The sequence below is a fragment of the Microtus pennsylvanicus genome, chromosome 12, assembly GCF_037038515.1.
Source record: "Microtus pennsylvanicus isolate mMicPen1 chromosome 12, mMicPen1.hap1, whole genome shotgun sequence".
Taxonomy (NCBI): domain Eukaryota; kingdom Metazoa; phylum Chordata; class Mammalia; order Rodentia; family Cricetidae; genus Microtus; species Microtus pennsylvanicus.
This window is the reverse complement of record NC_134590.1, coordinates 54,138,215-54,164,746: the sequence shown is the minus strand read 5'-3', so window position 1 is coordinate 54,164,746 and position 26,532 is coordinate 54,138,215. Positions and strand designations below refer to the sequence as shown.

The 26,532-nt window shown below is 46.1% G+C and overlaps 1 protein-coding gene across 3 annotated transcripts in view; it reads left to right on the top strand.

Moving 5' to 3' along the window:
- The window catches only part of Cc2d2a (coiled-coil and C2 domain containing 2A), a 76,305-nt gene that overhangs the window by 4,340 nt on the left and 45,433 nt on the right, over positions 1 to 26,532 (top strand). For 2 of the 3 annotated variants that reach the window (XM_075943674.1, XM_075943673.1), the window contains exons 4-13: positions 2,961 to 3,016; positions 5,503 to 5,583; positions 7,818 to 7,941; positions 13,847 to 13,935; positions 14,256 to 14,357; positions 14,957 to 15,058; positions 16,005 to 16,178; positions 17,266 to 17,428; positions 19,801 to 19,940; positions 20,599 to 20,730. In XM_075943674.1, the coding sequence (XP_075799789.1) occupies positions 2,978 to 3,016; positions 5,503 to 5,583; positions 7,818 to 7,941; positions 13,847 to 13,935; positions 14,256 to 14,357; positions 14,957 to 15,058; positions 16,005 to 16,178; positions 17,266 to 17,428; positions 19,801 to 19,940; positions 20,599 to 20,730 (1,146 nt within the window). In that variant the 5' untranslated portion in view covers positions 2,961 to 2,977. Of the gene's footprint in view, positions 1 to 2,960; positions 3,017 to 5,502; positions 5,584 to 6,448; positions 6,560 to 7,817; positions 7,942 to 13,846; positions 13,936 to 14,255; positions 14,358 to 14,956; positions 15,059 to 16,004; positions 16,179 to 17,265; positions 17,429 to 19,800; positions 19,941 to 20,598; positions 20,731 to 26,532 lie in introns of those variants that run through there. The other variant, XM_075943675.1, reaches the window with a different exon arrangement.

The window sequence follows — 26,532 nt, the reverse complement described above, 5'->3', positions numbered from 1 at the left end:
CACAAGGGGTGGGTTGGATTTCACTCATTAGGCAAAGAAAAGTCATTGAAGGACTCTGAGTGGCGGAATGTCATGATCCTACCTAATTTCAAGCATTCAGCCTGGCTTCCATGTCGGGACAACTATAGCTGAGCTGTATGTGGAGCAGAAGAGTCAGTCTGCAGAGGAGACAGGGGAGAGGACTTGGTTTGACCACCGTGTTGGTTGGAAGCAGAGGTCTTCGGAGTATAGTGCCGGATACTACTAGAAGGCTGGCAGATTTCTGGGAGATGGGATGCTGAATTAGCAGGGTCTCCCAGGAGTAGAAATCTACTAGGGAATTGTCGCCCCTGACTTTGGACACTGTGAAGTCCCTCGGTGAGCAATCTGCAGACTGGGGACCTTGCATGTTAATAGGGTAGGGCAGTTCCGGTCAGTTCTGGCTCCTGATCCAGGAAAACCAAAGGTGTAAGTTTAAGGCCAAACGCCTGAGATGAGGGTGTGCAGGGTTATGTAATGTGAATTCTAGTTGGTCTTAATAATAAAAATCCTGAGTCAGATGTAGGAGTAAATTCTGAAAGATCAGAGAAGCAGAACAGCCAGCCACTAGTTCTTACCTCTACCAAATCCTTAGACCGAATGGGCAATCCTGTCTCTCGGAATCCTCAGACTGAATTCCCCGAGTTCCTGTCTCTTCCTGCCTTATATTCCTCTCTCCATCCAGCCACATCCCTTCCTGTCTCCTCCTCCCTGTTATTGGGATTAAAGGAATGTGACTCCCAAGTACTGGATTAAAGGTGTGAGCTACTTTGAGACCAGATCAATCTAGTGTAACCCAGGGTGACCTTGAACTCACAGAGGTCCATCTGCCTTTGCAGCCCTAGTACTGGGATTAAACGTGTGTGCCACCTTTGCCTGGCCTCTATGGCTAACTCGTGACTCGCTCCACACTCTGATTCTCAGGCGAGCTTTAATTGTTATAGCACAAACAAAATATCACCGCAGTTGGGGGCTGGGGTGAGTTCTGGTGTCCTAAGGAGAGGTGGCTTGGATGTGAGAGGATAGGAGAATCCTGGCTATTAGGGGTTGTGAAATAGGCTCATTCTCCTTTTGTGTTTGTTCTTTTGCGGTCTTAGATATTTATTCGGTGCCACTCATTTTGGAAGTGACTCTTCTCACCTGGTCCATTAGGACTAAAAAACCAATGTAACTTTGGAAAGATGCTCCCAGACACAAAGAATTATTGTAAATTATTAGTTTAAGATGTGTTACATCCTTTTATGCTGTGGAATATTTGTTTAATTTAATATTTGCAAAGACATGTTTTATTTTTTCATGTTGCATTTGTTTAACTCTGTTAAGCTGTTACTTTGCATGCCTAAAACACCTGATTGGCCTAACAAAGAACTGAACCACCAATAGCTGGGCAGGAGAGGGATAGGTGGGGCTAGGATGGAGAGAGAATAGATAGAAGGAGAAATCTGGGCTCAAAGAGCAAGGATCAAGAAAAGAAGAAAGAAAGAAAGACTACAGGGTCCAGCCACCCAGCCATGCAGCCAGCCATGGAGTAAGAAGGAAAGAAAGAGATATAGAATAAAGATAAAAAGCCCAGAGGCAAAACATAGTTAAAGAGAAATGGGATAATTTAAGTTAGAAAAACTGGCTGAAACAAGTTAAAGTCAGGCATTCACAAATTAGGATCTGTAAATGTATCTGGAAGCTGGGTGGTGGCTTACCAAAGAGTAAAACAAACAAACAAGAAAACTACACAGAACAGTAACTCCCCAGTTTTTTTTTAAGTATCCCTTGATCTAGTCAAGTTGACATAAAAATAATAACAGGTATGCTATATCATAGGAGGGTGAAAACAGCCAAGGGTGGCCGCAGGGGTTCTGTTTTGGTAGAATGGGAAGACTGTAGCACAGACTCATAAGCAGAGGCCAACAGCTTCAATCAGGGTCAAGGGAGGTAACCCTGACACCATCACAGACTGGATTCTAGCATTCTGAGGATGCGTCTAGACTCAGAGTGTCGATGTGGGAAAGATCCATGTGCATATGGTATTCCAGGCCAAGAGTTAAGATAAGGCAGCCAGGGGAGTGAGAAGAGGCCGAGCCAAACACTCCAGCATGCGATGCTGGGGAGATGAGAAACCAGCCAAGGTGCCTGAGAAGGAGCAGCTGGTGAGTGGCATGAACACTGGGAAGGAACCTGTTCCAGAGGCCGGGCGAAGAAAGTGCTTCGACAACACATCTGTACGTGAAGAAGAGAACTGGCCATCCAACAAACAGACCCCAGCAAGAGTAGGCACGGGGTGTATTAGACACCCAGAATAATAAAGATTAAGAAAGGGGGAGCGTTTCTGGTGTGTTCTTAGAAAGACTGAAAAGTGGAGCAACAGCTACAAGAGAAGTGAAATGGTGAGAAGACATTTTTGTGTAAGGAAAAAGTCAGGTTATTTTGAACCCTGGCAGGAATGAACCTACAGAGCAGGAAGAAATGGCTGTCTAGGCAGCAGGGTTGGGGTGGGAGATTACAAGATCATAGTCCTGGGGACGGACACAGTGGGACTCACTGATCGCCAGGAGCTGGGCCAGGGGAAGGCAGAGACCACAGCACAGTAGCAAGCAGAAGAGGGGGCAGAGGAGTGCTGGGACCAGTGGGAGTTGCAGAAAGTGAGAGGATTTGGCGCCCGCTCTGGCCTCACCTCTCTGCTCCTTGAAACAGGAAGGTGATTAAAAATTGAGACTGAGAGGCCAAGAAGAGAAGAAAGTCAGAGATGGTCCTTTGATGCCGACTTCCAGCCGGGGTTCGTCTGCCCACTAGGGTGTACAGGGGCAGAGGGCTAGCATGCCTCCGTCTCTTATATCCCCATTCCTGGGGCTTGCCATGCTTGTTATGTAAGCTTCAGTCTGCCTGCATCAACAACAAGAGACAGGGATGATCTCACGATGCCTGATCTCTTCCTTGTTTGTTCTCAGAAACCATCCCAGCCAAGATGAATCCCAAGGAAGAAAGAGTAAAAATAATTTCAGAGGTAAGTCCCGGCCTTGCTCCCCTTGGTGCCCTTTGTGGGTAAGGAAGTTCAGTCTGGCAACAAGCATTTATTGCATGTGTTAAAGGCGATGCTTCAGACAAACTCAGCTTAGACGGATGAGATAGTTCTGAGAACCTGAAGAGCTGTGGGGAGCTGTGCTCTGCACAGTGGCTGGATTCATGAATGGCCACTAGAGTTCTAGAACATTCAGGCAGAGATGGCACTTACAGCTGCCTGCCGGGTTCCAGAGCCTTCATCAGAAGTGAGGTCCCAGAAAAGCTGGCTTGACTGCAACTCAGGGTTGCCTTGTTGGAACATGTCTGTCTAATCGTTTGCTGGCCTGTGACTAACTAGGAATGGCCGCAGGCTCGGATTCTCCAAGACAGAACTATCTGTTAGAAACACACACTCCCAGCTTGATTTCAGTTCATTTGAATACCAAATTATCACTTTTTTTACATCCACCAAGTACAGAGGCATGCTTGGGCCAAAGTTAGTTTAACTTAACATATGCCAGAACAAGCACTCCGAGCGTTCTTTATCGACCTTTGTTGGGGAAAGAGGCAGATGATGAAGGCTACACAGCCCTGCATAGTCTGGGTTTCACCTCTACCTGAATGTTCTGGAAATTTTGTCACCACTTCAGGAATCCAGCACACAGCAGTTATCACTGTCCGCTCCTAGGCACAGCTCATAGAACACTATTCTAATAAACTTAACCATTTCTGATCATTGTAAGTTATGAATAAAAGCCTGTCCCTACAGTCTTGTCTTTTCTGACTCCCTGTGTATAAAAACGCAGACCAGGCAAGAGAAGCCACCTACAGTGGAGACCGCAGCCCATTTAGCAGAGGCCAGAGTGTCTCTCCAAACCCTAACACCTCCTTGAATTAGGGATCATGGGGTTGAAAATACAGAACACAAAGCCTGCAGGTACTTTTTATTTTATATTCATTTTCTGTGCATTGCACGCATGACAGTGTGAGGGTATCGGAACCCCTGGAACTGGAGCTATAGGCAGGTGGGAGCACAGTGTAGATGCTGGGAACTAAACCTGTAAGAACTGGGTGCCCTGTAAGAGCAGCCCGTATTCTTAACCACTGGGCCATCTCTCCAGGCCCCTGATGGCACCCTTAATAAAACCATACAGATGAACTTTAAGCAAGTTATCACATGCTTGTGAGCTACACACACCCCTGTCTGTTGTTCATTTATCCAGCAGTGAGGAAAGCCGTGACTGTGGGCTTGCATTTGAGCCTCACATAACTCTTACTGGACCCCGTCCGTTAGTAGAAAACAAATGACCTAAACTCCTCAATGGTGTGTTTAAGTCCAAGAAAACGAGGAATTGGACTTCGAGCCACGCCTGCCCACCTGGACATTGTCATCCTCTCTGGGAATCTCTGAGCTAAGAGCGGTCCTTCACCAGCAGGTCTAAGGAGAGGGGTGAGGATGGAGCCTCTGCTCAGAACTCCAGGTAGACAGAGCTCATACCAAACCAAAAGCCCAAGCCAAGCCCATTCTCTGGCTGGGATTTCTTGGCTCCCTCCTCTGGAACTGACCTCTGTGTCTTCCCTGACCCCAATAGCCAAGGAGGAAGGGGATGAATAGGGACGTGGATCAGCCATCTGTCTCAGGTCTCTATGAAGCTTTACACCATTAACATTCAAGCTCTGTGTTCCAATTGTGCCTCAGTGGATTCAGCAAGGCAGCAAGAGCCTTGATGTTTCTGTTGTCTATTCGTTTATTATTGAGATTACCTCACTTTGTAACTAAGGCTGGCCTTCTGCTTCCTACACAGCCCAGGCTATCATGGTCTTCCCACCTCAGCTACCAAGGGCAGGGATGGCAGAAGCTTACTACACATTCAGCCATCTTGCAGTTTCTCATTCACTCAGAAGGGCTGATGCATAGCAGGGAATGTTAAAGTCTGAGCACCTCAGAGATTTTAGCTCTGACCTCTTAGGTAAAATAAAAAAAAAAAGCAATGGCCTCACTTTTCCCTCCCCAAATTCCCTGCGAGTTGAAACTCCTGCTAATTCAACCTACAGTCCTTTCCTGCATCTCAGCCTGGGGAGCAGCAAATGAAACCTCAAACGCGAATCCACTGCCTGTCCCCGCCTCTCCATTTGTCTTGGAAGTTCCCCTTGGTGGTCGCCTCTCTTAGAATGAGATTGGGGACCACACTGTGTGTATACACTGTAGCCCCAGGGCCTGGTATACAGTAAGTGCTCAATAGATGTTCAAAGCATGAATGAACACTCATAGCAATAACAATGTAGCTTTAGCACCATCGCGTGGACAATGTCTCAGTTAGTGTGGAAGTCCCCCAGAGCCTGCCTGTATTGAGAAAAAGTGATGGTGGGTGACCCCTTAAATGTTGCTAACTGTCCCTTTGCTCATCCCCATGGTAGTGGGAGCTGGACGATAGAGTTTCAGGGAGAAACTACCTGAGAGGTCTCTTCTCTCTTTGTGTTTTGACAAAGGAGTTCACCGGCGATGATGTGGACACAGAGGTGGGAAGACGGAAGAATTCAAAGGTCCAAAGACAACAGAGGAAAAAAAAGGTAAGAAATGATGAGAAACTGCATCCGTCTATGTAGAATATTATTGATACGTATCACTGATGGGCAGTCTGCCTGCCCCTCTGGGAAGCCACACAGATCCCCCTGTGATACTTGTGAGATACTCGTAGGAAAAAGAAACTTCCGCCAAGGAATTGGCCCATGGGATGTCTGTGGAGTATTTTCTTGTCTAATAATTGATGTAGAACAGTCTAGCCCACTGCGGACAGTGTCATCCCTCGGTGGGTAAGTCTGGGCTTTATGAAAAGGTTAGGTGAGCATGACCCTGGCAGCAATCCGGTAGGCAGTGTCCCTCCGTGGCCTCTGCTTCGGTTCCTGGCTTGGGGTTTCTGCACTGACTTCCTGCCTGACTTCCCTCTGAGATGATCTGTCACCTGGAAGTGTAGGAGGAAAATAAACTCTTTCTTCTTCAAGGTGTTCTTGGTTGCAGCAATAGAAACTTAACTAGAAAACCCATCCCTCCCGCGGGCTCCAGCTCTTGGCTCACTCCTGCAAACTGAGGCAGGGATGTAGGTGGGTGGTCTAATGTGTGAGATCCTGGTGTGGGGCGTATATAGAGAGTTGACGCTCCAAATAAGGCTGTACCTGTACTAAGAGCTTTTGTCTGTTTGTTGTTGTTGTTGTTGTTTCTTTGTTCCGTTTTTGTATAGAGACAGGATAACACAGAGGGAAGGAAGGAAGGAAGGAAGGAAGGAAGGAAGGAAGGAAGGAAGGAAGGAAGGAAGGAAGGAAGGAAGGAAGGAAGGAAAGTAGCTGATGTGAGTCCTGCCATTGACGGTCATAGACTGTGGCGGGCAGCAGATGGCAGTGCAGGATCACAAATCTTAAGAGACTCCCTTTTTCTTCTACCCCAAGTCCCAAATTCACAGTTAACTCCTGTCTCCCCAGCCTGCAGCCATTTCTCCCCCACCTCTCCGCAGGAGTTTCCCGCGTCCTTCGCTGGAAGCATCCCAGCAAGGTAATTCAGTTCCCTTATTAAGGAACTGCCGTTCTGAAGAAGAAAGGCAAGAAAGGGGCTGTTATAGACTGGGACTTGCCTGGAGCCTGGGAGGGAGGGAAAGGGAGCGCCATTTTGAGCTAACAGTCACATGATGAGACTGCCAGGAGAGGGAGAGTAGACCTGGGAAGAGGAGAGGGGATTGGGAGAGTCAGGGAGGAACCTTCCTGCCAGCTCCTCGGAACTCTGCCCATTTCCACTAGGGAAAGCAGAGAAGACAAAAGCTCCGTCTGCCTTTCCTGCAGGCTGAATCCAGCCATAGGGGAAGGTGTAGGGGGCTGAGAAAAGCTGCCAGAGCACAGCTGCCCACTCTAGGAGACTAGGGACACCAAGACCTAGGAACACTCACAGCCGCATCGCGTCCTGAAGCTTTTAGTTGAGGTTCAGCCTGTTTGTTGCTCCGCAGCCCGGGGCAGGGGACCCTGCGGGGTCAGATAAAAAGTACTTTAGAGCCACTTAGTGAGCAGAGAGTGACCAAAGATAAAGCTGCCTGGCATCTTTGGACCAAACAGGAGAAAGCCACAGGCAACGTCGTAACTCTCAGTGGCTGAGTTTTGTAAGCCAACTTTGAAGGCATCCTGTGATTGTTTAGTCTGCTCTAGAGCCTTGATCCCCGCTATGGTTTTATTCAGAAGACCCCATCCTTTTGAGTGCTCTATTTCCATTTGAATCTCCGTGCTGCAATTCCCCAAGCATAGCTTACAGAGGGAGCCCAGCGCTGCAAGCCTCACTGCATAACAACGCTTTTACAGAGAAAGGAGGCTCATAGCCAGGCTGAGCTGACTGTGGGCTTTAGTCTTCCTGGCACAGAAGCATCCTTACCAGTTCTGCTTCCTCAAGACTTGAGGAAAACACCACAAGATATTCTCAGGAGCACCCAGTGTGGAAACAGTTTCAGCCCAGATTAGCCAGAGCCACTTGGATGGTCCTTTCCTGTCTATATGGGGTTGGAGATGAAGTGTTCTGTTGCAATTCCCTGCATAGATGTATGCCTTTCTTCCCAGAAAATGTGGCAATCATTGTCTTATTTTGGGGTACCATGAGACTATGGTGAGAAGCCCCCTAGTAACCGCTCAGACTGGTAACAGAGACCTGAGCAACGGTGAACAGCGTGGAAAGTGTTAAGGCCCGGCCCTTCTGCGGTGACCCCACCGCATTTTAAGAAAGGGACTGAGCTAATGAAGCACAGGCATCTCAGACACCTCTCATCTCTTCACAGCCACCTGCCACTACCCCTGAGGAAATGGTGTCAGACAAATTCCAAGGCGGTGGCCAACCAGAGATGATGGGGGAAGAACCTGAAACCAACCTCCTGAGCTTAACAGCCCGGCGGGGGCCTCGGAGTGAGTATCTTGCTTGCTTTCAACTGGTGGTTATCAACTACCAATCACAGACTCAGCATTGAGCAATATGGGGCTTCATTGGGGGTCTTATTATTACATATGAGCAGGGGTAAGCCTCCCCGAATAGGACAAAACAACAGCAATGTAGTCATTCTCAGAGACTGAGTTTTGGAAGCCCCTCTTTTGGGGGGGCTCCAACTGTTTTGCTGTAACTCTGTGGCTCAGTTTCTAGGGTGGCATCAGACTAGAAGACAGGTAGTTAGGGAGCTCCGCTATAACCAGGAAAAGCAAATAGCAGTAACCGAAGTAGAACTAGCAGAGATAATCAGATATTTTAGAATTTGAAGAAGGGTGGCCCAGAGACACACGTGTGTATGAAGCAGAACAAGAGTCAGCTAGACTGCAGAACAGGGGCAGTTTCTGGGGCTATTAACCCCTCACAACACTCACACTCAGTCCCTGCAAACTCACCTTCTACTTCTGAGAACCATGGCAAGGAGGCTGGGGAGGTGGCTTAGTGAGAAAAGCCCTTGGCCGTGCAAGTGCGAAGACTCAAGTTCAAATCCCCAGGACCCATGTAAAAGGCATGCATGGGAGCATATATCTGTAATTCCAATACTCCTAAGTAATGCCTCCTATGGGAGGTAGAGACGGGAGAATCCCTGAAAGCTCACTGCCCAGCTAACCTGGCACACACACATGTGCTCATAACAATGAGACCCTGTTTCAAACAAGGTAGAAGGGGGGAATGGACACCTGGGGTTTGTAACGGGTTCACTGAGGTGAACGCATACCTGCACTCAAGACACACGGATGTGCACATACATACGTAAACGTGATTTTTTAAAAAAAGAGCCTTGGCTAGTCTTTGGACTTCACTGCATTTGCTCCTGTCAGTGCAGTGAGTATCATTCATTGTGAGCCCAGAGTGGGGAAAACCACTGCCCTTCCCTTACGACGGGCAAAGTGGATCCGACAAGAAATGTGCTTCGTTCTTCCAGTTACACAGTCCTTACACTCCTGTACTGTGGCAGCGCTGGGAGGTAGAGTCACCATTAGACATTAGAGACCTGTGGAAGCAGCTGACCTAAGTCCAACCCTAAGAAAGGTGTGGCTCCAACAACAAGGAAGCAACATGCAATTAGGGCTGCTAGGAATCCCAGAAAAGCAGACTAAGATTCACACACACACACACACACACACACACACACACACACACACACATAGCTGTTCTTTTTCTTACATGCCTTTGTCAACTTGGGCCACCCTAACTAAATATCATAGATTGTGTGGCTTGAAAATTCAGAAGCATATTCTTCTCACTGAATGCAACACAAGGGCTTCCAGTTAGAGCAGACTTCATGGCTTTGACTCAGCAACTGGGAAAGTGGGGCGGCCATCTTCAGAGGAGAGGGACAGCAGAAAGGACGTGTGTGAGGGGCCGGTAACCAGGAATAAAGATGCAGAGTGTGAGATGCTTCTTGGGTACCCAGGTGGACATGGGTTTATGGATGTAGGAGGCTGGTGGAGAGAAGGGCTGGGACTGGAGAGGCCTTCCTTGACCTCCCACCTAGAGCAGTCCTTTCTCCCCTCCACAACACATACAGTCCTGTCAGCGGAGCTTTTTCTTTCAGTACACACCTCACCCCCTGAACACACTCTTGAGAGCTGCTGGGCAAAGACCGCTCTGCTAAGGCAGAGCCTCTCTCAGGGCAGGCTGTGTTCACTCTGGTGACTGTGTCCTCCTTCAGGGCACAGAACGTTTTAAAGCTTGATGTGGCTCCACATATTGTTTTCTTGTTGACGCCTGTATTTTTAGTGTTATTATCCAAGAATTCACAGCACAATTCAATGCCATAATCCTTATTGAGTTCATTTTTGTTTATTAGGTAGGGATATGATTTCATCTCTTATTTATTAGTAAATTAAATTGTTTACATGGCTGGGGGAGCATGTTATGCCTTGGTGAGCATGTGGAGATCCAAGGACAACCTGTATGAACCAGTTCTCTCCCTTCACTCTGGATCCCAGGGTGAGACCTCAGGTTGTCAGGCTTGGTGGCAGGTGCCTTACCTGCTGAACCATCAGCTCCCAGGACCACTCTTTTATCTTTGGATGTAAGTTTTCCTAACTCCATTTGGTGAATACGGTGCTTTCCTACAGAAGGGTCTTGGCACATCTGTTGAGGATCATCTGACCATACAGTGAAGGATTTATTTCTGGGCTCTCTCTCCATTCTCTTCCATGGGTTTAAATTTCTGTCTTCATGCGGCTACCATGCAGTTTTGACTTTAACTTTGGAATGAGTTTTGGAATTAGAAAATGGGAGGCCTTGAAGATTGTTCACTTTCAAAACTGTGTTAGCCGTTCACAGTCCTCTGACGTTCTTTAAGTACTTTAGGGTAGACATTCCTATTTTTGCAAAACAAAAATTAATGTGCTTTTCATAAGAATTATACAGATCTATAGACTGTCTGGGTAGTATTGACATTTTAATGACAGTGAGCCTTTAAATCCCCAAACACACCGTCCTTCCATTTATTTTTCTCACCTTTAATTTCTTTCAGCAGAATTTCAGTTTTGGGTGTGTGAGTCCTTTCCTTTCTTTATTGACTTCCTCCTAAGTGTATTATTTAGTTTTTGATGGTATTATAAGTAGAATTGTTTTCTTAATTTCATTTTGAATTATTTGTTGTTGGTATATACAAATGCCATTGACTTTTGTGTGTTGGTTTTATATTCTGAAACTTTCGCTGAATTCGTGTGTGACTCTAACATCTTTTGTGGAATCATTAGAATTTTTTTTATCATGCAATTGCTTAATAAAGGTAATTTGACTGTAACATCCCAATCTGGGTGATTTTTTAATTTCTTTTTCTTGCCTTGTTTCTCTGCATATGAGTCCCAGGACTATGTTGAAATAGCAAAAACTACTTTTCTTTGGTTCTGACCATAGAGAAAAAAAAAAAACCTTTGGCATCAGCCGTGAGGCTTTTATATGTCTTTTATTTTGTTGAGATTGTTTCTCAATATATGACGCTTTTACTCTGGACAGATGGGACAATGGGTGTGTAGAGAAACAGGTTCATCAGATACATCTGAAAATGTTAAGAACCTCAGATCACATTCTGAGCTAGGCAGTGGTGTAGAAGGCGCCATGCTAGGGTCTTGATGTATGCTGTATTATTTAATTTTCTTAGTAGTCCTACCCTTGGTACTGTTAGTAGATTAGGAAGCAAAGTCTAGGGAGGGTTAACAGTGACAAGTGGACAAGTGACGGAGCAGGTTCCTGCTCTCATATGCTGACCTGTGCTCTTACTTACTGCCAGCTGCATCGCTGTGGATCCACAGACTTAACCTCGGATTATAGACTGAATTATATTTAGACTTAATAATTCAATCCAGTACTACAAACCTAGCAGCAGTTCCTGTGAGCCCACAGGGAACTCCTAAAATGGGCAAAGAACAAGTCTTCTTCATGAGACTGTAAGCCCAGCTCTTCCTGATCTTTTTCCATAAAGAATAACAGAGTCCTCTGCTTACTTCCCAAAACAGTGCATTTCCTATTGGAATCTTGTTGTTGTTGATTCTGCTCTATATTCAGGCCTTGTTCTGGTGAGGTGTGCATGCTCACTTGCCGCTCGGAGCAGATGGTGGTCCACATCTTCCCACTGAGTCTGCCCACTTAGATGGAAATGTGTGATTCTTACCCTGACTCTCTACTTCCCAAACCTCACACTGGCCTGGGCTATATATACATCAGCACTCTTCGCCACAGGGCCTCAGCTCGACTGTGATCCCCCATCACTCTATAACGTGCACACAGTTCTCCAACATTCAGAGACCGAGAGACCCACACCTATGACCACATGGCCTCTCATGCCCATGCCTATGCAGTGTAACTCTCGACTTCCTACTTTCTCATCTAAGATACATATGGTCCTGACAATTTCACAGATTACACACCAGTTGCAAATCAAGTAAGCGTCTGGTTTCAAAGCATGCACTTCCCTCATGAATCCACCTTGCCCCGTGTCTTAGCAGAGTAACAATTAGCTACTTTCTCACTAATTAGTCCTTTCTCACTAATATCTGTTTTTTGTTTTCCATTCATTCATGCTAGCCTCTCCGATTAAAGTATCACTTCAGGGCCAATTTCTCAGTATTAGTAGAAAAGAAAATACAGTGAAATTTGAGTAAATGACATAGATGAATTATCTGAGACATGCATTTTCAAAGTCTTCAAGACCTGGTGAGACACACACAGGAAGCAGATTTTCTAAGGTTAGTCTCAGGAGAGTTGCCTGAAGAAGTGAGACTGGGTTACTGTGGAGCATCTAAGGAGAGAGGAAGACACTAACCAAAGGACTCACACAGCTTGGCTTCAGTGCCCGAGAAATCTATGCTTCTCTGATTTCGTCCCTTCTCCTTTAATCGTTAGCAATTGCTGATCTTTAAGAATGATATGTTGTTGTGGTGGTTTTTAACTTATGCTGGGAAAGACATTTAGAGGCTTTTCGGATTTCCTAATTCTGCCTGGTGCATATCACCTCCCTAGCTAGAATGTGAGCAATGTGATGGAAAGACTCTCGGTGGATGCTTTTGCATTTGGTTAATGGTAATGACCCATTAGTCAAGAGAGAGTGTAGTTTAAACACACGCTGCTTGGACTTGCTTAGGCTCTGGCTGTGACTTACTGTATTTAAAAGTTCCTAGACCTTGCTGTTGAGAACCACTAGTTGCATCCTAGATACCGATTTCCATGTTCTTCTCTACTTTTTTTTCTTAGTCTCCTCTCTCTCTCTCTCTCTCTCTCTCTCTCTCTCTCTCTCTCTCTCTCTCTCTCTCTCTCCTCCTTCCCTCTCTCTTTCCCTCCTTCCCTCCCACTGACCCTCTCTTCTTAAGATATCACCGGGACATCCTAGCTGGTGCAGCTAGGTGAAGCTCTCCAGGTGCAGCTTCTAAAAACACTACTGACCTGGATTCTGCTCTCTCCACCTGCTTCAAGACTTCCACAGAAAGCAGAGTCAAGACTCCTTAGGAGAACATTAAAGGCTCCCCATCACTTCACCCCCTAAATCCTGCAAACTTAACTGCTTCAGGTTCCTATCCCAATGAACTTAACATTCTATGCATCAAGTATCATCTTATTTCCTGTATTTCTCTCAGGATGGTGTTGGGTATCAAAGAACAGAACTGGGACCAAATCGCAAGCATTCTGTTGTGGACTGAAAAATAAAAAACAGATGTTTGTGAGAAAATGACAAGAAGCCCGTCATTTGTGATGCATGACCTCTTTGTCTCCATCAACAATGACACCCAGGGATGGTAACACCTGATCTTGGAGTTATGATCTGGTGATAATCCAGCAAGGATGCTGTGGACAGTCACATGCTAATTCACTATACCCAACACACAATAGCTGCATACTTGTTCAAGTGGTTCCCCTCTGTATTCAGTAATATCTGTGATATGCACATTGTCTCAGTGACAGCCCTTGGCAGTCCAAGGGCTATAGCTAGGCCTTTAGCAAAGGTTGCTCTAGTTGAAGAGAAGTTTAACTCCTGGGACAACCTTGCATCAGCCACCCATTCACCCAAGAAGCAACTTGTTGGAGTTCAGCGCTGGCTGAGTTGGCAGCTGTCTGTGTGCCTTCAACATTCAGGGGCTACTCATTCTGGGCTTGGTCAACCAACGTGACAGTCCCTAGCAGGGCCAAATTCTCCATGTCAGTCTCCAAGAAGCCAAGGCATATACTTCCACCGTCAAAGCGGCTTCAGCACTGCGGTCTGTTTGCTTGTGCAGCCCTCTATGAGCAAAATTACATCCCTTTTTATAGTCAATTCACCCCTGAGAAGAAAATGTTTAAAAGTTTTATTTATTTATTTATTTATTTATTTTTAAGGCTTACCTCCCATCCCTTCGGCATCCAGAACAGGCTTTGCAGAATTTTCCATGAGGGAACGTATGAGGGAGAAGCTTCAGGCCGCAAGGGTAAGAGCGACAGTGAATGTCCCCTTCAGGACTGACTGCTACTTCCGGGGGTTTGTCTTGCTTGCATTGTATGCTTCAAACTGTGTGGATCTGAGAGCGATTCAATCTGTCCTTCAGGCCCTAAATATTACTATACTTTGCATTGGCACACATGAGAATTACAGCGGAAAATGGCTGTCCCTGTTCTAAGCCATTGTCCTCGCTCTGATCCCTACAGTGGGACAGCATGTGGCCGCTTTACCGACTCTTCTTTATTCCGGGGGCAGCTGAGGTTCTCTGATAATTTGTTATATATAACACTTTCCTGTTTGGGTCTTCAGTCCAAGGCGGAAAGCGCATTGCTGCGGGATGCCCCCACCCCTAGGCCCCGGCGCCTGCGCAGTTCCAGCGAGAGAGAAACGGAGACTGAATTTGGCACAGAGGTGAGACGTGGATTCTTTCTACTTTGACATGAGGTTCCTGTACTGTCTGACCCTACTTTCCCCTTCTTCACAATGGGACAAAACTACAACTGAGTTCTTGGTATTGTTTATGGACTGAGTTAACATGCATTAACAGTGTTTTCTATCAGTAACAGACACACAGTAGGCCCTCTCAGGTGGGAAGTGTCTTGGTTCTCTTCCTGAACTGGATCCAGCACACCTCCTTGCTTGCTCGTTTGCTGTTTATGCTCAGCCAGCTTTCATTACTTTTATATAGTTACGACTCCCTGCCTAGGGAACGATGCCATCCACAGTGGTCTTCGTACATAATCAACCATTGAGACATCTGACTTCCAACACACACACACACACACACACAGAGAGAGAGAGAGAGAGAGAGAGAGAGAGAATGGTTCAGGTGCCAGTTTGATCTAGACTCTAAACACTAAACACTAAGACTCTCCCAGGTCACTAATCCCAGGTTCTGTCAAGGTAACAGCTAAGCCAACACAAAGGCTAATCCTCAATTTAGAAAATTTAGAATAACCTTAATTTCTGGATTTCTTTTGCTTTAATATGTCATTTTCCCCTTTATAAAGCCAAGTGAAGAGATAGGAGGGACTCAACAAGAAGATAACCCCCAGAGCCATTCAAGATTTAAGTTCCGTGATTCTGTACGAAAAATCAAGTCAAAACCCCAGGTTAGAAAGTCTGTCTTTAAAATCATGTTTCTTTCTGCTTTTCAGAAATCTCTAAGCCCAGATGCATATCCACATAGCTGATCCCTGTTGCCGCTCTGCATGCAAGAGAGGTGCTGGGGGGGGGGGGGGGGGGGCGGGGAAGGGTCAGGGATTTCTACTTTTAAAGTCCTGGAGGCAAGATTAAAATACTGCCCCATTGTGGGGAGAAAGGAGGGCTGCAAGGAGGGCAGGGCACGGTAAGATGAGAGGTTGCTCCCCAGCTTTCATAATGAGGAAGGAATGGGGGTACCAACTCCAAAACCAAAACAATAACTGTCACTTGTTAAAAAGATGAAGCGATCCATACTTCTCATTATTAAACAAAATTATCTCTGCATTGGTCCACAGAACAATGAGTATACTGTTTGATGCCTTAATTATCTTTCCTGAAGCTATTACTTTTTTTTAACTAGTACATTTTTTTTAACTAGTACATTTTTATGAGTACTGGGATGGAATTGTTCATATTTTTTTTTTAAAGTAGAGCTGGAGAAAGATGATTCAGCAACTAAGAACATTGACCATTCTTCTAGAAGACCCAGATTCAGTTTCTGGCACCCACATGGCTATTCACGATCATGTCACTGTAGTTTTAGGGAGTCCGATGCCCTCTTCTGGCTTCTATTGGCACTCTATGCAATTGTGTGCATAAATGCAGGCAAAATACTCATCGTACACATAAAATAGTATTTTTAAAGGTAATACTAGTTACTTATTTTAAATACTCAACCACTGCTTGCTGCACTTGTTAAAATCCATGACCTATAATTCAGTTAACCTCCAGCAAAGACAATGCAGTCAACAGGCCTCCCCGAGCTGCCCTAGCTCAAGCCAGCATCAGTTAACTGTGTGGGTGGGGTTCATTCCGTTTCCCCATCTAAGCTGCTTGCTGTCTGTTTCTCTTCAGCCCCCTCCCGGATTCCCCTCTGCAGAAGAGGCCTATAACTTCTTTACTTTCAACTTTGATCCTGAACCAGAGCAATCAGAGGGGAAAACTCAAGTAAAGGGTGGAGCCAGAGCTCATCAAGAGGACCAAGAAGGAGAAGAAGGAACACGTGTACAAGAGACAACAGAGAAAACGGTATCTTGTACAGTGATGGCGGTGGGGGGGGGGTGGAGGACTGGGAAGACAGATGAAGGAGAAAGGGCAGGGGAGGAGTCTGCACCATTCCACGAGGACGCTCACCCGTACCTGGGTTGGAAGGAGGAGGACCAGGATGCCATGAGAACTGACCTCACTTGCCTTTCTGTAACCCTTGTCGCAGTCCACAGATTGAGAAGCAAAAGTCTTGATTAAATCTGTTGGTCTTTTCTTGTGAGGGGAGAAATGAAGTACCGTGGTTTGAGGGTTTTCTTGCTGGACTTTGCACAGTGTTTCCTCTGTACTTCATACTCAGAGGACTTTACTCCAGAAGGCAAATGAGACAGACCTGCCTCTCTCCCACAGCCTTACAAGAGAGTCCATTTTTTGTGCCAAGTACCACCCCTAAGTATAAATTATTCTGTTATCTAACTCGGAGCCCAGGTTCTTTAAGTAAATGTTATCAAATAAGCATCTTCAAAGGCTGTGAGACACTTAATATCAGGATTACTGTTGTTTGGGTTACCACTTCTTAGTTGGCTTCCTCTGCTATTCAGTTTTCCAGGTGGAATAGCAAATGTTACCAATGAAAACTCACCTGTGAAATATGAAAAAATATGATAGGTCACCTTCATCTGAAGCAAAGGAAATACACTGTGTGTGTGTGTGTGTGTGTGTGTGTGTGTGTGTGTATTCGTGTGTGTGAATGTGGGTAGGTTTGTTCCACTGTCCCTGTGTGTAGGCCAGAGGTTTTCAGAGTCTCCCATCCCCTTCCACCTTGCTTGAGACAGGATCCATGATGTCTGTCCATTGTGTGTGGCAGGCTGGTTGTTCAGTGACCCTTCAGGGCTTCTGTCCCTGCATCCCGTCTCCCTCTGGGAGTACTGCAACTACAGATTCACTTATTCCACACCTCATGCTTTTATAGTAAGCACCTCCACCCACTTACCCATCTCCCCCAGCCTGGAAAATCCAACTGTGCTGTAAGATGTATTAAGTTTCATGGGTTCAGTATTAGGAATTCTTTCCCCACGTCTGCTAAGAATCTTGGTGGAACGTTTTCTTGTCACTTTTCAATGTTGTGCAGGAAGAGGAAGAGCTGCTTAATGGTAAGGATGCCGAGGACTTCCTGTTGGGCTTAGATCCCACAGCCCATGACTTTGTATCGGTCAGAGCCGCAGAGTACGAAAGTGCCCACGTTCGCCTGCAGAAGGAAAAAGAAATCCTCTTCACACCCAGTCGGCTGGCAGGTACTCACTCTTTCTCTCCATGCTCAGCTCGGACGCTTTCACATCCTGCAGACGGAATATGCCTGGCACATAAAGACGACCCTTTCCAGAGCTGATTCTAGGTTTGAATGTGAGGTGCTCATTCACAACCATCTTTGGGAGCTGGGGAGATGTCTCAGTGGGTATAATGCTTGGCATGCAAGCTTGATAACCCGGGTTTGGGTCCTGGCATCCATGTAAAACACCAGGCGCAGTAGCACCTGCCGATAATGCCAGTGCTGGGAGTGAAGACAGGTGGATCCCAGCAGCTGGCTGGCCAGGTGAGCGCTAGGCTCCATGGGAGGTCCCATCCCATCTCGGGAACTTAATGCACACACATTCACACTCACCTGAGCACACACAAACACCAGCTCTGTGGCCAAGCAGGGGTGGAAAGCAAACTTCAACCAGGAGCAGGCTCCCTTAGTGCCTTTGCTGGAGAAAGGAAGAAACAGAAGTTGCATAAATGATAACTTGGTGCATCAGTGAGGAGACAATATTCCTGAGTGGCCCAGTGCGATAACCAAACCCCAAACCTGTGTTCCACGGCTGTTGCTGTTGTACGCAACAGCAGTTTTTATAGGGGTGTGTGCTTACCCCAGGAGTGCAGGGAAAGCGCCATCCCCACTTTACTCTTGCTGACACCGTAGGATATCCATGACAAATAAGGATAAATTGATTGGGTGAGCAGTCGACACTATTTTAACAAAAATTTAGGGGCTACCAGATTAGCACTGACCTGGTGTTTAGTATGAATGAGCGTTTTATTGCATGAACAAATGTCTTAGATGAATGAAGAATGATAAAGAGGCTTGCCCCATATTTTTGGAGGACCAGAGAAGTGTTTTCTAGAAATGGGTATTTCTAGTTTGAGGGGTTGGGATATATAGGAAATACAGTGTTTGATGGCCACACACAGGCAAGACAGCATGGGATTTCTTGTCATTCAGAGTAAGATAATTATGAGTCCTGTAAGGGTTCCCTCCTGACCTGAAAACCATTCCATCCTGTCTTTTCTTCCGTCTTCTCTAGTCCACTCTGCTGCAGCAGGCCCCACAGCCTTGACAGAATCTAAGCCCTGCTAGAGCACCTCCCCAGCACAGAGCCCCAAGCTTCTCCCTGGGATCTGAATGGTTCTCTGCTACCCTGTGTCCCTCTCGCTACACCATGGCATTCTGGGAGCATGTTTGTTTCCCAGTATGCACAAACTTCAGCACAGTGATACCTGAAGGTTGGGATGCATTCTGAGACTTTACAGTTGTGTGAACATCTCACTGTGTACTTACACAAACCCAGGTGACACAGCCTCACATACATGTAAAGCCCATGACTCCTAAGAGAAGCCCTGCTGATATTGGAGGGACTCGAGGTCAAGTCCAAGGACACCTGGAACAGAAAACTTTGAGCTCCATTGTAACCTCATACATCTCTGAAGGAACTAGTGTGTAGTTCATGTGAATGGCTTCACGTGTCCTCTCCTTGCAAGGTGCACCCTCCTGCAGAACACATCTACCTCCCAACACTAGAGTGGCAAAGTGTCTGCAACTGAGCAGACTCCTTGTACCCTGAGTTCATGCCGCCCCTCCCTAAGTGCCTATCAACCCTATGTCTGGTCACCAGATGTCAGTCTCTAGTGTCATCCTTTAGCCCTTGCCCCTTGTGGCTACCTGTTGCTCCCACTGCCACCTCAGTGACTCTAGACAGCGTCAACCTGACCTGGAGCCCTGAGTTACATGAACGTCCATCACTAGGAGGTTCTCAGCAAAGATCTGCTTTTTTCTGACAGACAGAGTGCACCAATAATCCAGGTCACTATCACTTTGCTCAGAGAGACGTCCTGTATTCTGTGCCGGGCATCAGCCCCAGGTCCTTGCCTATGTCGGCCCCAATCTCTCCGCTGACTGAATTACCAGGCTGTGAGCGGTTTAGTTTGCAAAGAATTTCCTTGTTCTTGATGTCATCTAATCCTCCCAGGAACCCAGTGAAGGAAAAGCTATGAGTTCTTGTACAAAAGAAAAAAGAGCTCCAAGTGCCTGGCCTGAATTCACTAGGCTGAAAAACAGTAGCTCAGACTCCCATACCCCAGCCCTTGGCTCTGAATGTTAGGTTCTCAGCACACCTCTTTGCTGAGCTCGGCTCTGAGTTATTTAGGTTCTGGGTCTTAAGTACACAGGTCTATATGATGTTGCAAATTAACACGATCCTCTTTTCCTTGGTTCTACTTCTAGAGATTAATTTGGAAAAGGCATTTTCTCCATAAATGGAATCTCTGGTGCTTGTTGTAACCCCCCAGTGGCAGTTCATAGGGAGAGGCTGGCGCTCATGCCTGTTGTGTTTATTTGTGAACTCCCTAGTGCCGACCTACAAGAAGCTTCCTGAGAACGTGCTGCAGCCCCGATTCCTGGAAGATGAAGGTCTCTATATCGGGGCAAGACCAGAGGTGGCCCGCACCAATGAGAACATCATGGAGAACAGACTGCTGATACAAGAGCCTGTGAGTGGAGACCTGGCACCTAGCATCATCCGTCGGACTCTTTTCCTCTATAGTTTGTCAAGAGGATCTGGTTCATTCTGGTTTTGCTTTTTGTCTTTGCCTCTCAGTACATTCTGAGGCCCCCAAATAACACTGCCTCTCAACAGCTCAGAGCATGTCTCTTGCCAACTCGGTGCTGACATATTCCCTAGTCCCAAAAGTTTTAATTGCCCACATAGAAAATTATCTCAATTCTGGGTTTGCCACCCTTAAGTCTTTAACAAAGAGAACATAAGATTCTTGTTAAGCATTTAATTCCTTGGTTTTTTTTCTCCCTTGATTTTTCAAGACAGAATTTCCCTGTGTAGCCCTGACTGTCCTATTATTTCCTCTGCAGACCAGGCTGGCCTCAAACTCAGAGATCTGCCTGCCTCTGCCTCCCAATTTCTGGGATTAGAGACGTGCACCACTATACCCAGTCCAGTTACTTGTCTTAATTATAACTTAATAAGTGGGGGTGTTAGTAAAGAATAGATTTCATGGATACAGAAACTTTTAGAGTTGTCCAAAGTGACACATGAAATACATAACTGAAACAAAAATTGTATGCCAATGTTTCACAAACTGTTTTCTGCCCAGATATAAAGAAATATGGTCCTTCTCTCTGCTCCATCCACAGGGGAGGAAGTGGTTCGGAGATGACGGCAGAATCCTAGCATTACCCAGCCCCATCAAGCCTTATCCCTCAAGGCCATCCCTGTCCATACGGGAGCAAAACACCAAGGCCGAACTGGAGACTTTGTACAAGAAGGTATACATGTCTTGTTCACTTTAATCTCTTGTTGATGGGTGAAAATGAAGCTGCCCTGCTTACTAAATAGCTTGAGGTGGGTTCATAACATTCCACTTAGCTCTTTTTAAAATAAGTTGTCACCTCACCCAGGAAGCCCAGGGAGCCCATGTGATCCCAACTCACACAGGCGTGGTGTCCTAACTAGGAAGGGCACTGTCAGTATCTTTATTTATGTAATCAAGATAGCTGCTCTTATTTTCCCATTTCATCTGCCTCTTCTGTTCTCTTTATTAGTTACATCTACTAGAAGACAGTTTCTTTCTTCTTCTTGTTTTATGCTCTAAGGGGGGATTTACTGTCCTGATATCCCTTTTACTCTCCTATCTGAAGTGCTCTACCAAAGTGTAGAAGTACCTGCTTGGGTCCTTGATTTAGCACTCATTGAATGAACTTGGTCCTCAATCTCTTTCTGTGCCTGGATTCTTGGCCTATAATATATGATTAGCGATTGTGTCTATCTCCTTAAAAATTCTGTGAGATCATATGTGCTGCCATGACAAAATATCTGAAGCTTAGAACATCACTAAGAAAAGAGGCTTATTTATCTCACAGTCCCAGCATCAGAGAGCACGGCAATGACTCCGTTCTGCTGCGAGCCTCGGGGCAAATACCATCACAGTGATGGGAACTTAGGTAGGAAAGCTAATGTGATGATAACGGAAGCCACAGAGACAAACCAAAATGCCAGGGCCTGTTTTATAACAGCTCATCTCTTGAAAACTGGCCTGCTCCATGTGACCAGCATGAATCCCTTCCCAGGACAGTGCCACTGCAATCAAGCCACCATCTGCCACCTGTTAAATGTCTATCTATTGTGTCAGCAAACAGCAACACCCCGGGGACCAAACTTAGAACATTCCATACTCTGAGGGATAAACCCGCCATCATTTGAAGTGTGCAGTATCTCCATACTGATGGACTGTAACAGAATGGGAGTATGGAGACCATTCCCCGAAGTGGAGTGATGGGTGGCGTAGACTCAGGCTTCGCCCAGACTGTCTGGGCAAACCGGTACCACCTGAGGTACAGCTCTGCGCAATTCCTTTGCTCTCTGAGCCTCTCCTTCACTGAAAAGCAGGAATGATAATACTGCCCACGACTCCAGGTCTTATGAGTGCTGAGATGACCCAGGAGCTGCCTCTTTTTGCACTTCAAACCTTTATAGGCAGGTATTAATGAGCACTGCTTTGTGTGGAGTGTGATCCTGAAAGCAGGTTTACACACAGGTCCTAGACAGGGGGACTTATTGTCTACTCATCTCCTACTTGCTTACCACAAGACAAAGGTGCATGATGCAACTAGTAATCAAGACAGCATGAAACGTACCGTCTTGTCACTCATGGGCTCGTCTCTTCATCCAGGCGGCCATCTCAGCATGAAACACTAACATAATGAAGCACTAAACTGTGGGTTAAAATTAGAAAACTGGGGTAGTTAGCAGTGAAAGAGACAGTCTTTGGGAGCTAGCAAGTCCGACCCGTCCCTCTGAGCAGTTCTAAGCTTATGTGGACATGTACTGCAGTTAAGGGATCAGATTGTCACTTGCACCAGGAGAATGCCGCCAGGACGTGAGACCAGAAGGTCCCATTCCGTCTCACGTGGATGACCTTCCACCTATAGACATAAGCTGAGCTGCTAAAACTCATGGAGTGCCAAAGAGACTACACCAATCTCCTGGAGACTGCTAAGCCCACACAGCCAGAGGCCCCGCCTCCCCTCTTCCAGCAGGGACCTGTACCCAGTGGGGGGTGGGGGTGGAGGCGTGGCTAGAGAAGGACAATACTCCCTTCTCAGATTAGTTTAAATTGGCAGATATTCTAGTTTCGATTCATCATTGTGACAAATACTCTTTCCAAAAGCAAGCTGGGGAGGAAGGATTTCTTTGGTGTACATCCCCAAGTCCTAGTCCATCACTGAGGATAGTCACGGCAGGAACGCAAGCAGGAGCTTTGTTGAAGGCAGGCCTTCCTGCTTCCACACTGCATTCCTTTAGACCAGGAGACTCACTCACAACCAGGGGAGTTCAGCAGGTACCCATGTGTGGCGGTCACCGATCCATGGAGCTTGATGGCTCACAAGGTCTTCCTCAGTTAGCTTCTTTTTATAGCCCAGGACCACTTGCCCGGGAATGGCACCCCCATTCTGTACCAGTTAACTATCAACACAGTTTCCCACAGACGTACCCGTACGCCAATTTGACCTAGACATTTCCTGAGTGGCTCTAGAGTTGACAGCTAAAACTAACCAGGCCAACAAATAACACTGTATATTTTTCTCATGTCCAGCATGACATTTGCAGAATAAATACCTTGTAGAATGGTAGACTCTGACATTACTAGGCGACTACCTCACGGTTGCTTTTTTGTGCTGCTAGTGCGTAACAGGTACTTTCCCTACACTTTTCAAGAATACAGTATGCCACCACTAAAGCTCCACGCTGTATGATAGATCCCTTGAAACTGAGTCTTCCTGGCTGTACGTGTGTTTTCTCTGACGTCTTCCCCTTCTCCTCTCACTCCAACTGCTGCAGAATATTGAGAGTAACCTAAAAGAGGAAACCAATCTCCCCGACCATCATATGGATGAATAAATGCAGGAAGTGTGAGGTGCACACAGTGATGGCCTTAGTCAATTTTCCTTTTCTGTAACAAACTATCTGAAATAACCCACTTAAAAAGAGAAAGAGCTGGGTGCGGTGGCACCCACTTTTAATCCCAGCACTCAGGAGGCAGAGGTAAGCAGATCTCTGTGAGTACGAGGTCAGCCTGGTCTACAAAGCTAGTTTCAGGACAGTACAGGCTACACAGAGAGACCATGTCTCAAACAACAACAACAACAACAGAATTCTGTGAACAGGTATATTCAGAAATGTCTTGCTTTCTATTCATTATGGGACTCAGCTGTCTCTTGTGCCAAGGAGCTTTTTGGGGGGGTCTGACTTAGTTTTCTTATCAGATGAGAGAAATGCGATCCACTGCTGAATCAGGAATCAGCAATTCCTTGAGCTCTTAAAGGACTCTTGATGCCTGGCACTGAGAGGACCCACCTCAGATGCTCACTGGCCCAGCAAGAGAAACCGTCCCCCAGGAAAGCCACCGTCCCCCAGCAAAGCCACACTCCTGTTTGTGAGTCACACTGAACCACTAGACTGTCAATTCCAGTGATGGATGCATGTCCACACAGGGTAATTTGGGAGTTACGTTTAGAAAGTAGTTATGGTATAGCCCTGCTATTATGAATGTGTTTCATTACAAAGAACAAATGTATAGTTGCTTAAAAGTGAAATAACCTACAGCTTCTAGATTGAAGTCATTAATGATAGAGAAATACAAACAGATACATGAAGAAAAACAGTTAAACTTCAAACAAACTGTGCAACTTAAAGCATTTTAAGGGGGACCAATCCAAGTCTAAAATTAAAAATACCAAATAGGACAAGCATAACAGGAAATGCAGTTTTTCTGATGATAGCAAAGTGGGCTAGAGTAGTCGTTTTCAACCTGTGGGTCACAACCCTTTGGGGGTCAAACGACTCTTTTACAGGGGTCACCTAAGACCACAGGAAAACACAGATTTGCATTGTGATCCATAACAGTAGCAAAACTACAGTTATGAAGTAGCAGCGGGAATAACGTTATGGTTAGGGGGTTAGTGTAACACGAAGAATTGTGTTAAAGGGCCACAGGAAGGTTGAGGACGCTTGGACTAGAGTTACTGAAGAGCCGCCACTGTAGCCCCATTCCTTCCTTTCACCCCTCTGCGCTGTTCTGTCTTTAACTGGAAGTCTAATCTGTACTACCTGTACTAAGTTTTGGGAATCCAGAGCTAGCAGCATTCAGCCTGCCCTTAGCCTTTGTGCCTTGTGTGAGGAGACAGGAGCATGGTCCCTGAGAAGGACCCGGTAATGGGATGGTCTCCAGGAAGACCTGGAAGAGAAGATATGGGATCTACCTGAGGTCTGCTCTTGAGCTTCATTATTATTTTCTCAGGACAGTAGTCCTTCAATGTAATATATATAATTTATATTTGTATTATATTTTTTTTCCTTTTTTTAAAAAAAAATATTTATTTATTGTGTATAGTGTTCTACCTGCACATATGCCTGCAGGCCAGAAGAGGGCGGCAGATCTCAATACAGATGGTTGTGAGCCACCATGTGATTGCTGGGAATTGAACTCAGGACCTCTGGAAGAGCAGTCAGTGCTCTTAACCTCTGAGCCATCTCTCCAGCCCTGTATTATATATCTTTATATTTATTTATATTTGTAAGCTATATATATTTCTCTTTAAGCTTCTGTTGAGAATACCCGCAGATCACCCCTAGCATCTCCTCTAGAGCCTTGCTCTTTAGTTTTCAAATGAAGAATCGTGTCAGCCTCACAACCTGAAATACTGAAAATACTCTCTCCTTTGGGGAAATTGTTGCTGTTTCTTTCATGATAGTTATCAGCCTATAAGAAATATAGACAGATGGGAGAAGACAACATCCAGGATTTCTTCCTCCTAATACAGTGAGGGTTAGGGATTCTGAACAGCTGAACTTAAGGTAGAGAGTCGAGCAGGAGTTACTGGGCCATGAGCTCATCCTGAGTTGGAAAAGGAATGCATGGGGCATGTGCCCAGGGCAACATTACAAGATCATAACAACACTCCACCACAAGCTCCTACTCATCCCAAGAACACAGGCTGGAACCTGAGAACCACACCCCACACCCCGAGTGGCTGTAACTCTGGAAACTCCTATGGGGAGGGAACAGTGAGACAGAACTTGCAGCCAGAGAGAAAACGCCCATCACATCCGTGATTGACATTTAGTTGTGCAGTTGTCTTAATACAGCAAAATCACTATAATTAATGCAGATTTTCTGAGTGGTCAGAAGACTGTGTGGATTTCATTGCCACCTCTCAGTTCCATGCATTTTTCCAGGTTCATTGATGATTAGTGCAGCAGACACAGACTGAAGTTGGCAGCGAGGAGGGGGTGTTGGTCTAAGAACAGTTGCTCAATTCTTTTGCAGGAAGGAGCTTTAGAAGCTGTTTACATTAACTGGAAAACTATATGATTGATGTGGCATAAATGCTTTATTTACAAGTTCTGAGGCTGAGTGCCAAGGCAGAATTGGTGCCCCATCCTGTATTGCCTGTGGAGAGCACGATCAGTACTCTCTACGCTGAATTCCTTTGCATGGCTCAAGTAGGGATGCCAGCTTCAGGCCAGAAGCAACGGAATCTAGCCCCGACTCTACCCTGAACTTGCTTTGGGACCTTGGGCAAATTGCTGTGTGTCTCTGGGCCTCTGTGTCTTCATCTGTAGAAATGGTGACTGAGGGGAAATGTTTAAGTGGCACCTGTCAATCATGTGGAGCCTTGCAGCACTTTGCATGCATCGTTCTCTTTATTCAACAAAGACCGGTGGGTGTTTGCAGTCCAGTGAAGTCCAGCATCAAGTAGCAGCTGACTCAGAAGGAAAGAAGGCCATTGCCTGTCAAGATGAGGTTTGGAATGTGCAGAAGAGGGGAGTCTGGCATTAGAGAGCCACGCTGTAATGTTATTCTACAGCTAACTAAGAAGGAAGAAGAGAAAAGGGAACTCTACACCGTGTGTGTACTGCTTCTCTCTCTCTCTCTCTCTCTCTCTCTCTCTCTCTCTCACTCTCTCTCTCTCTCTCTCTCTGTGTGTGTGCAATTCTACAATTTTCTTCTAGAAGAGCAGGCTATTGGTGTACATTTAGTGTTTGTGGATTCTTATGAGTCTCAATAT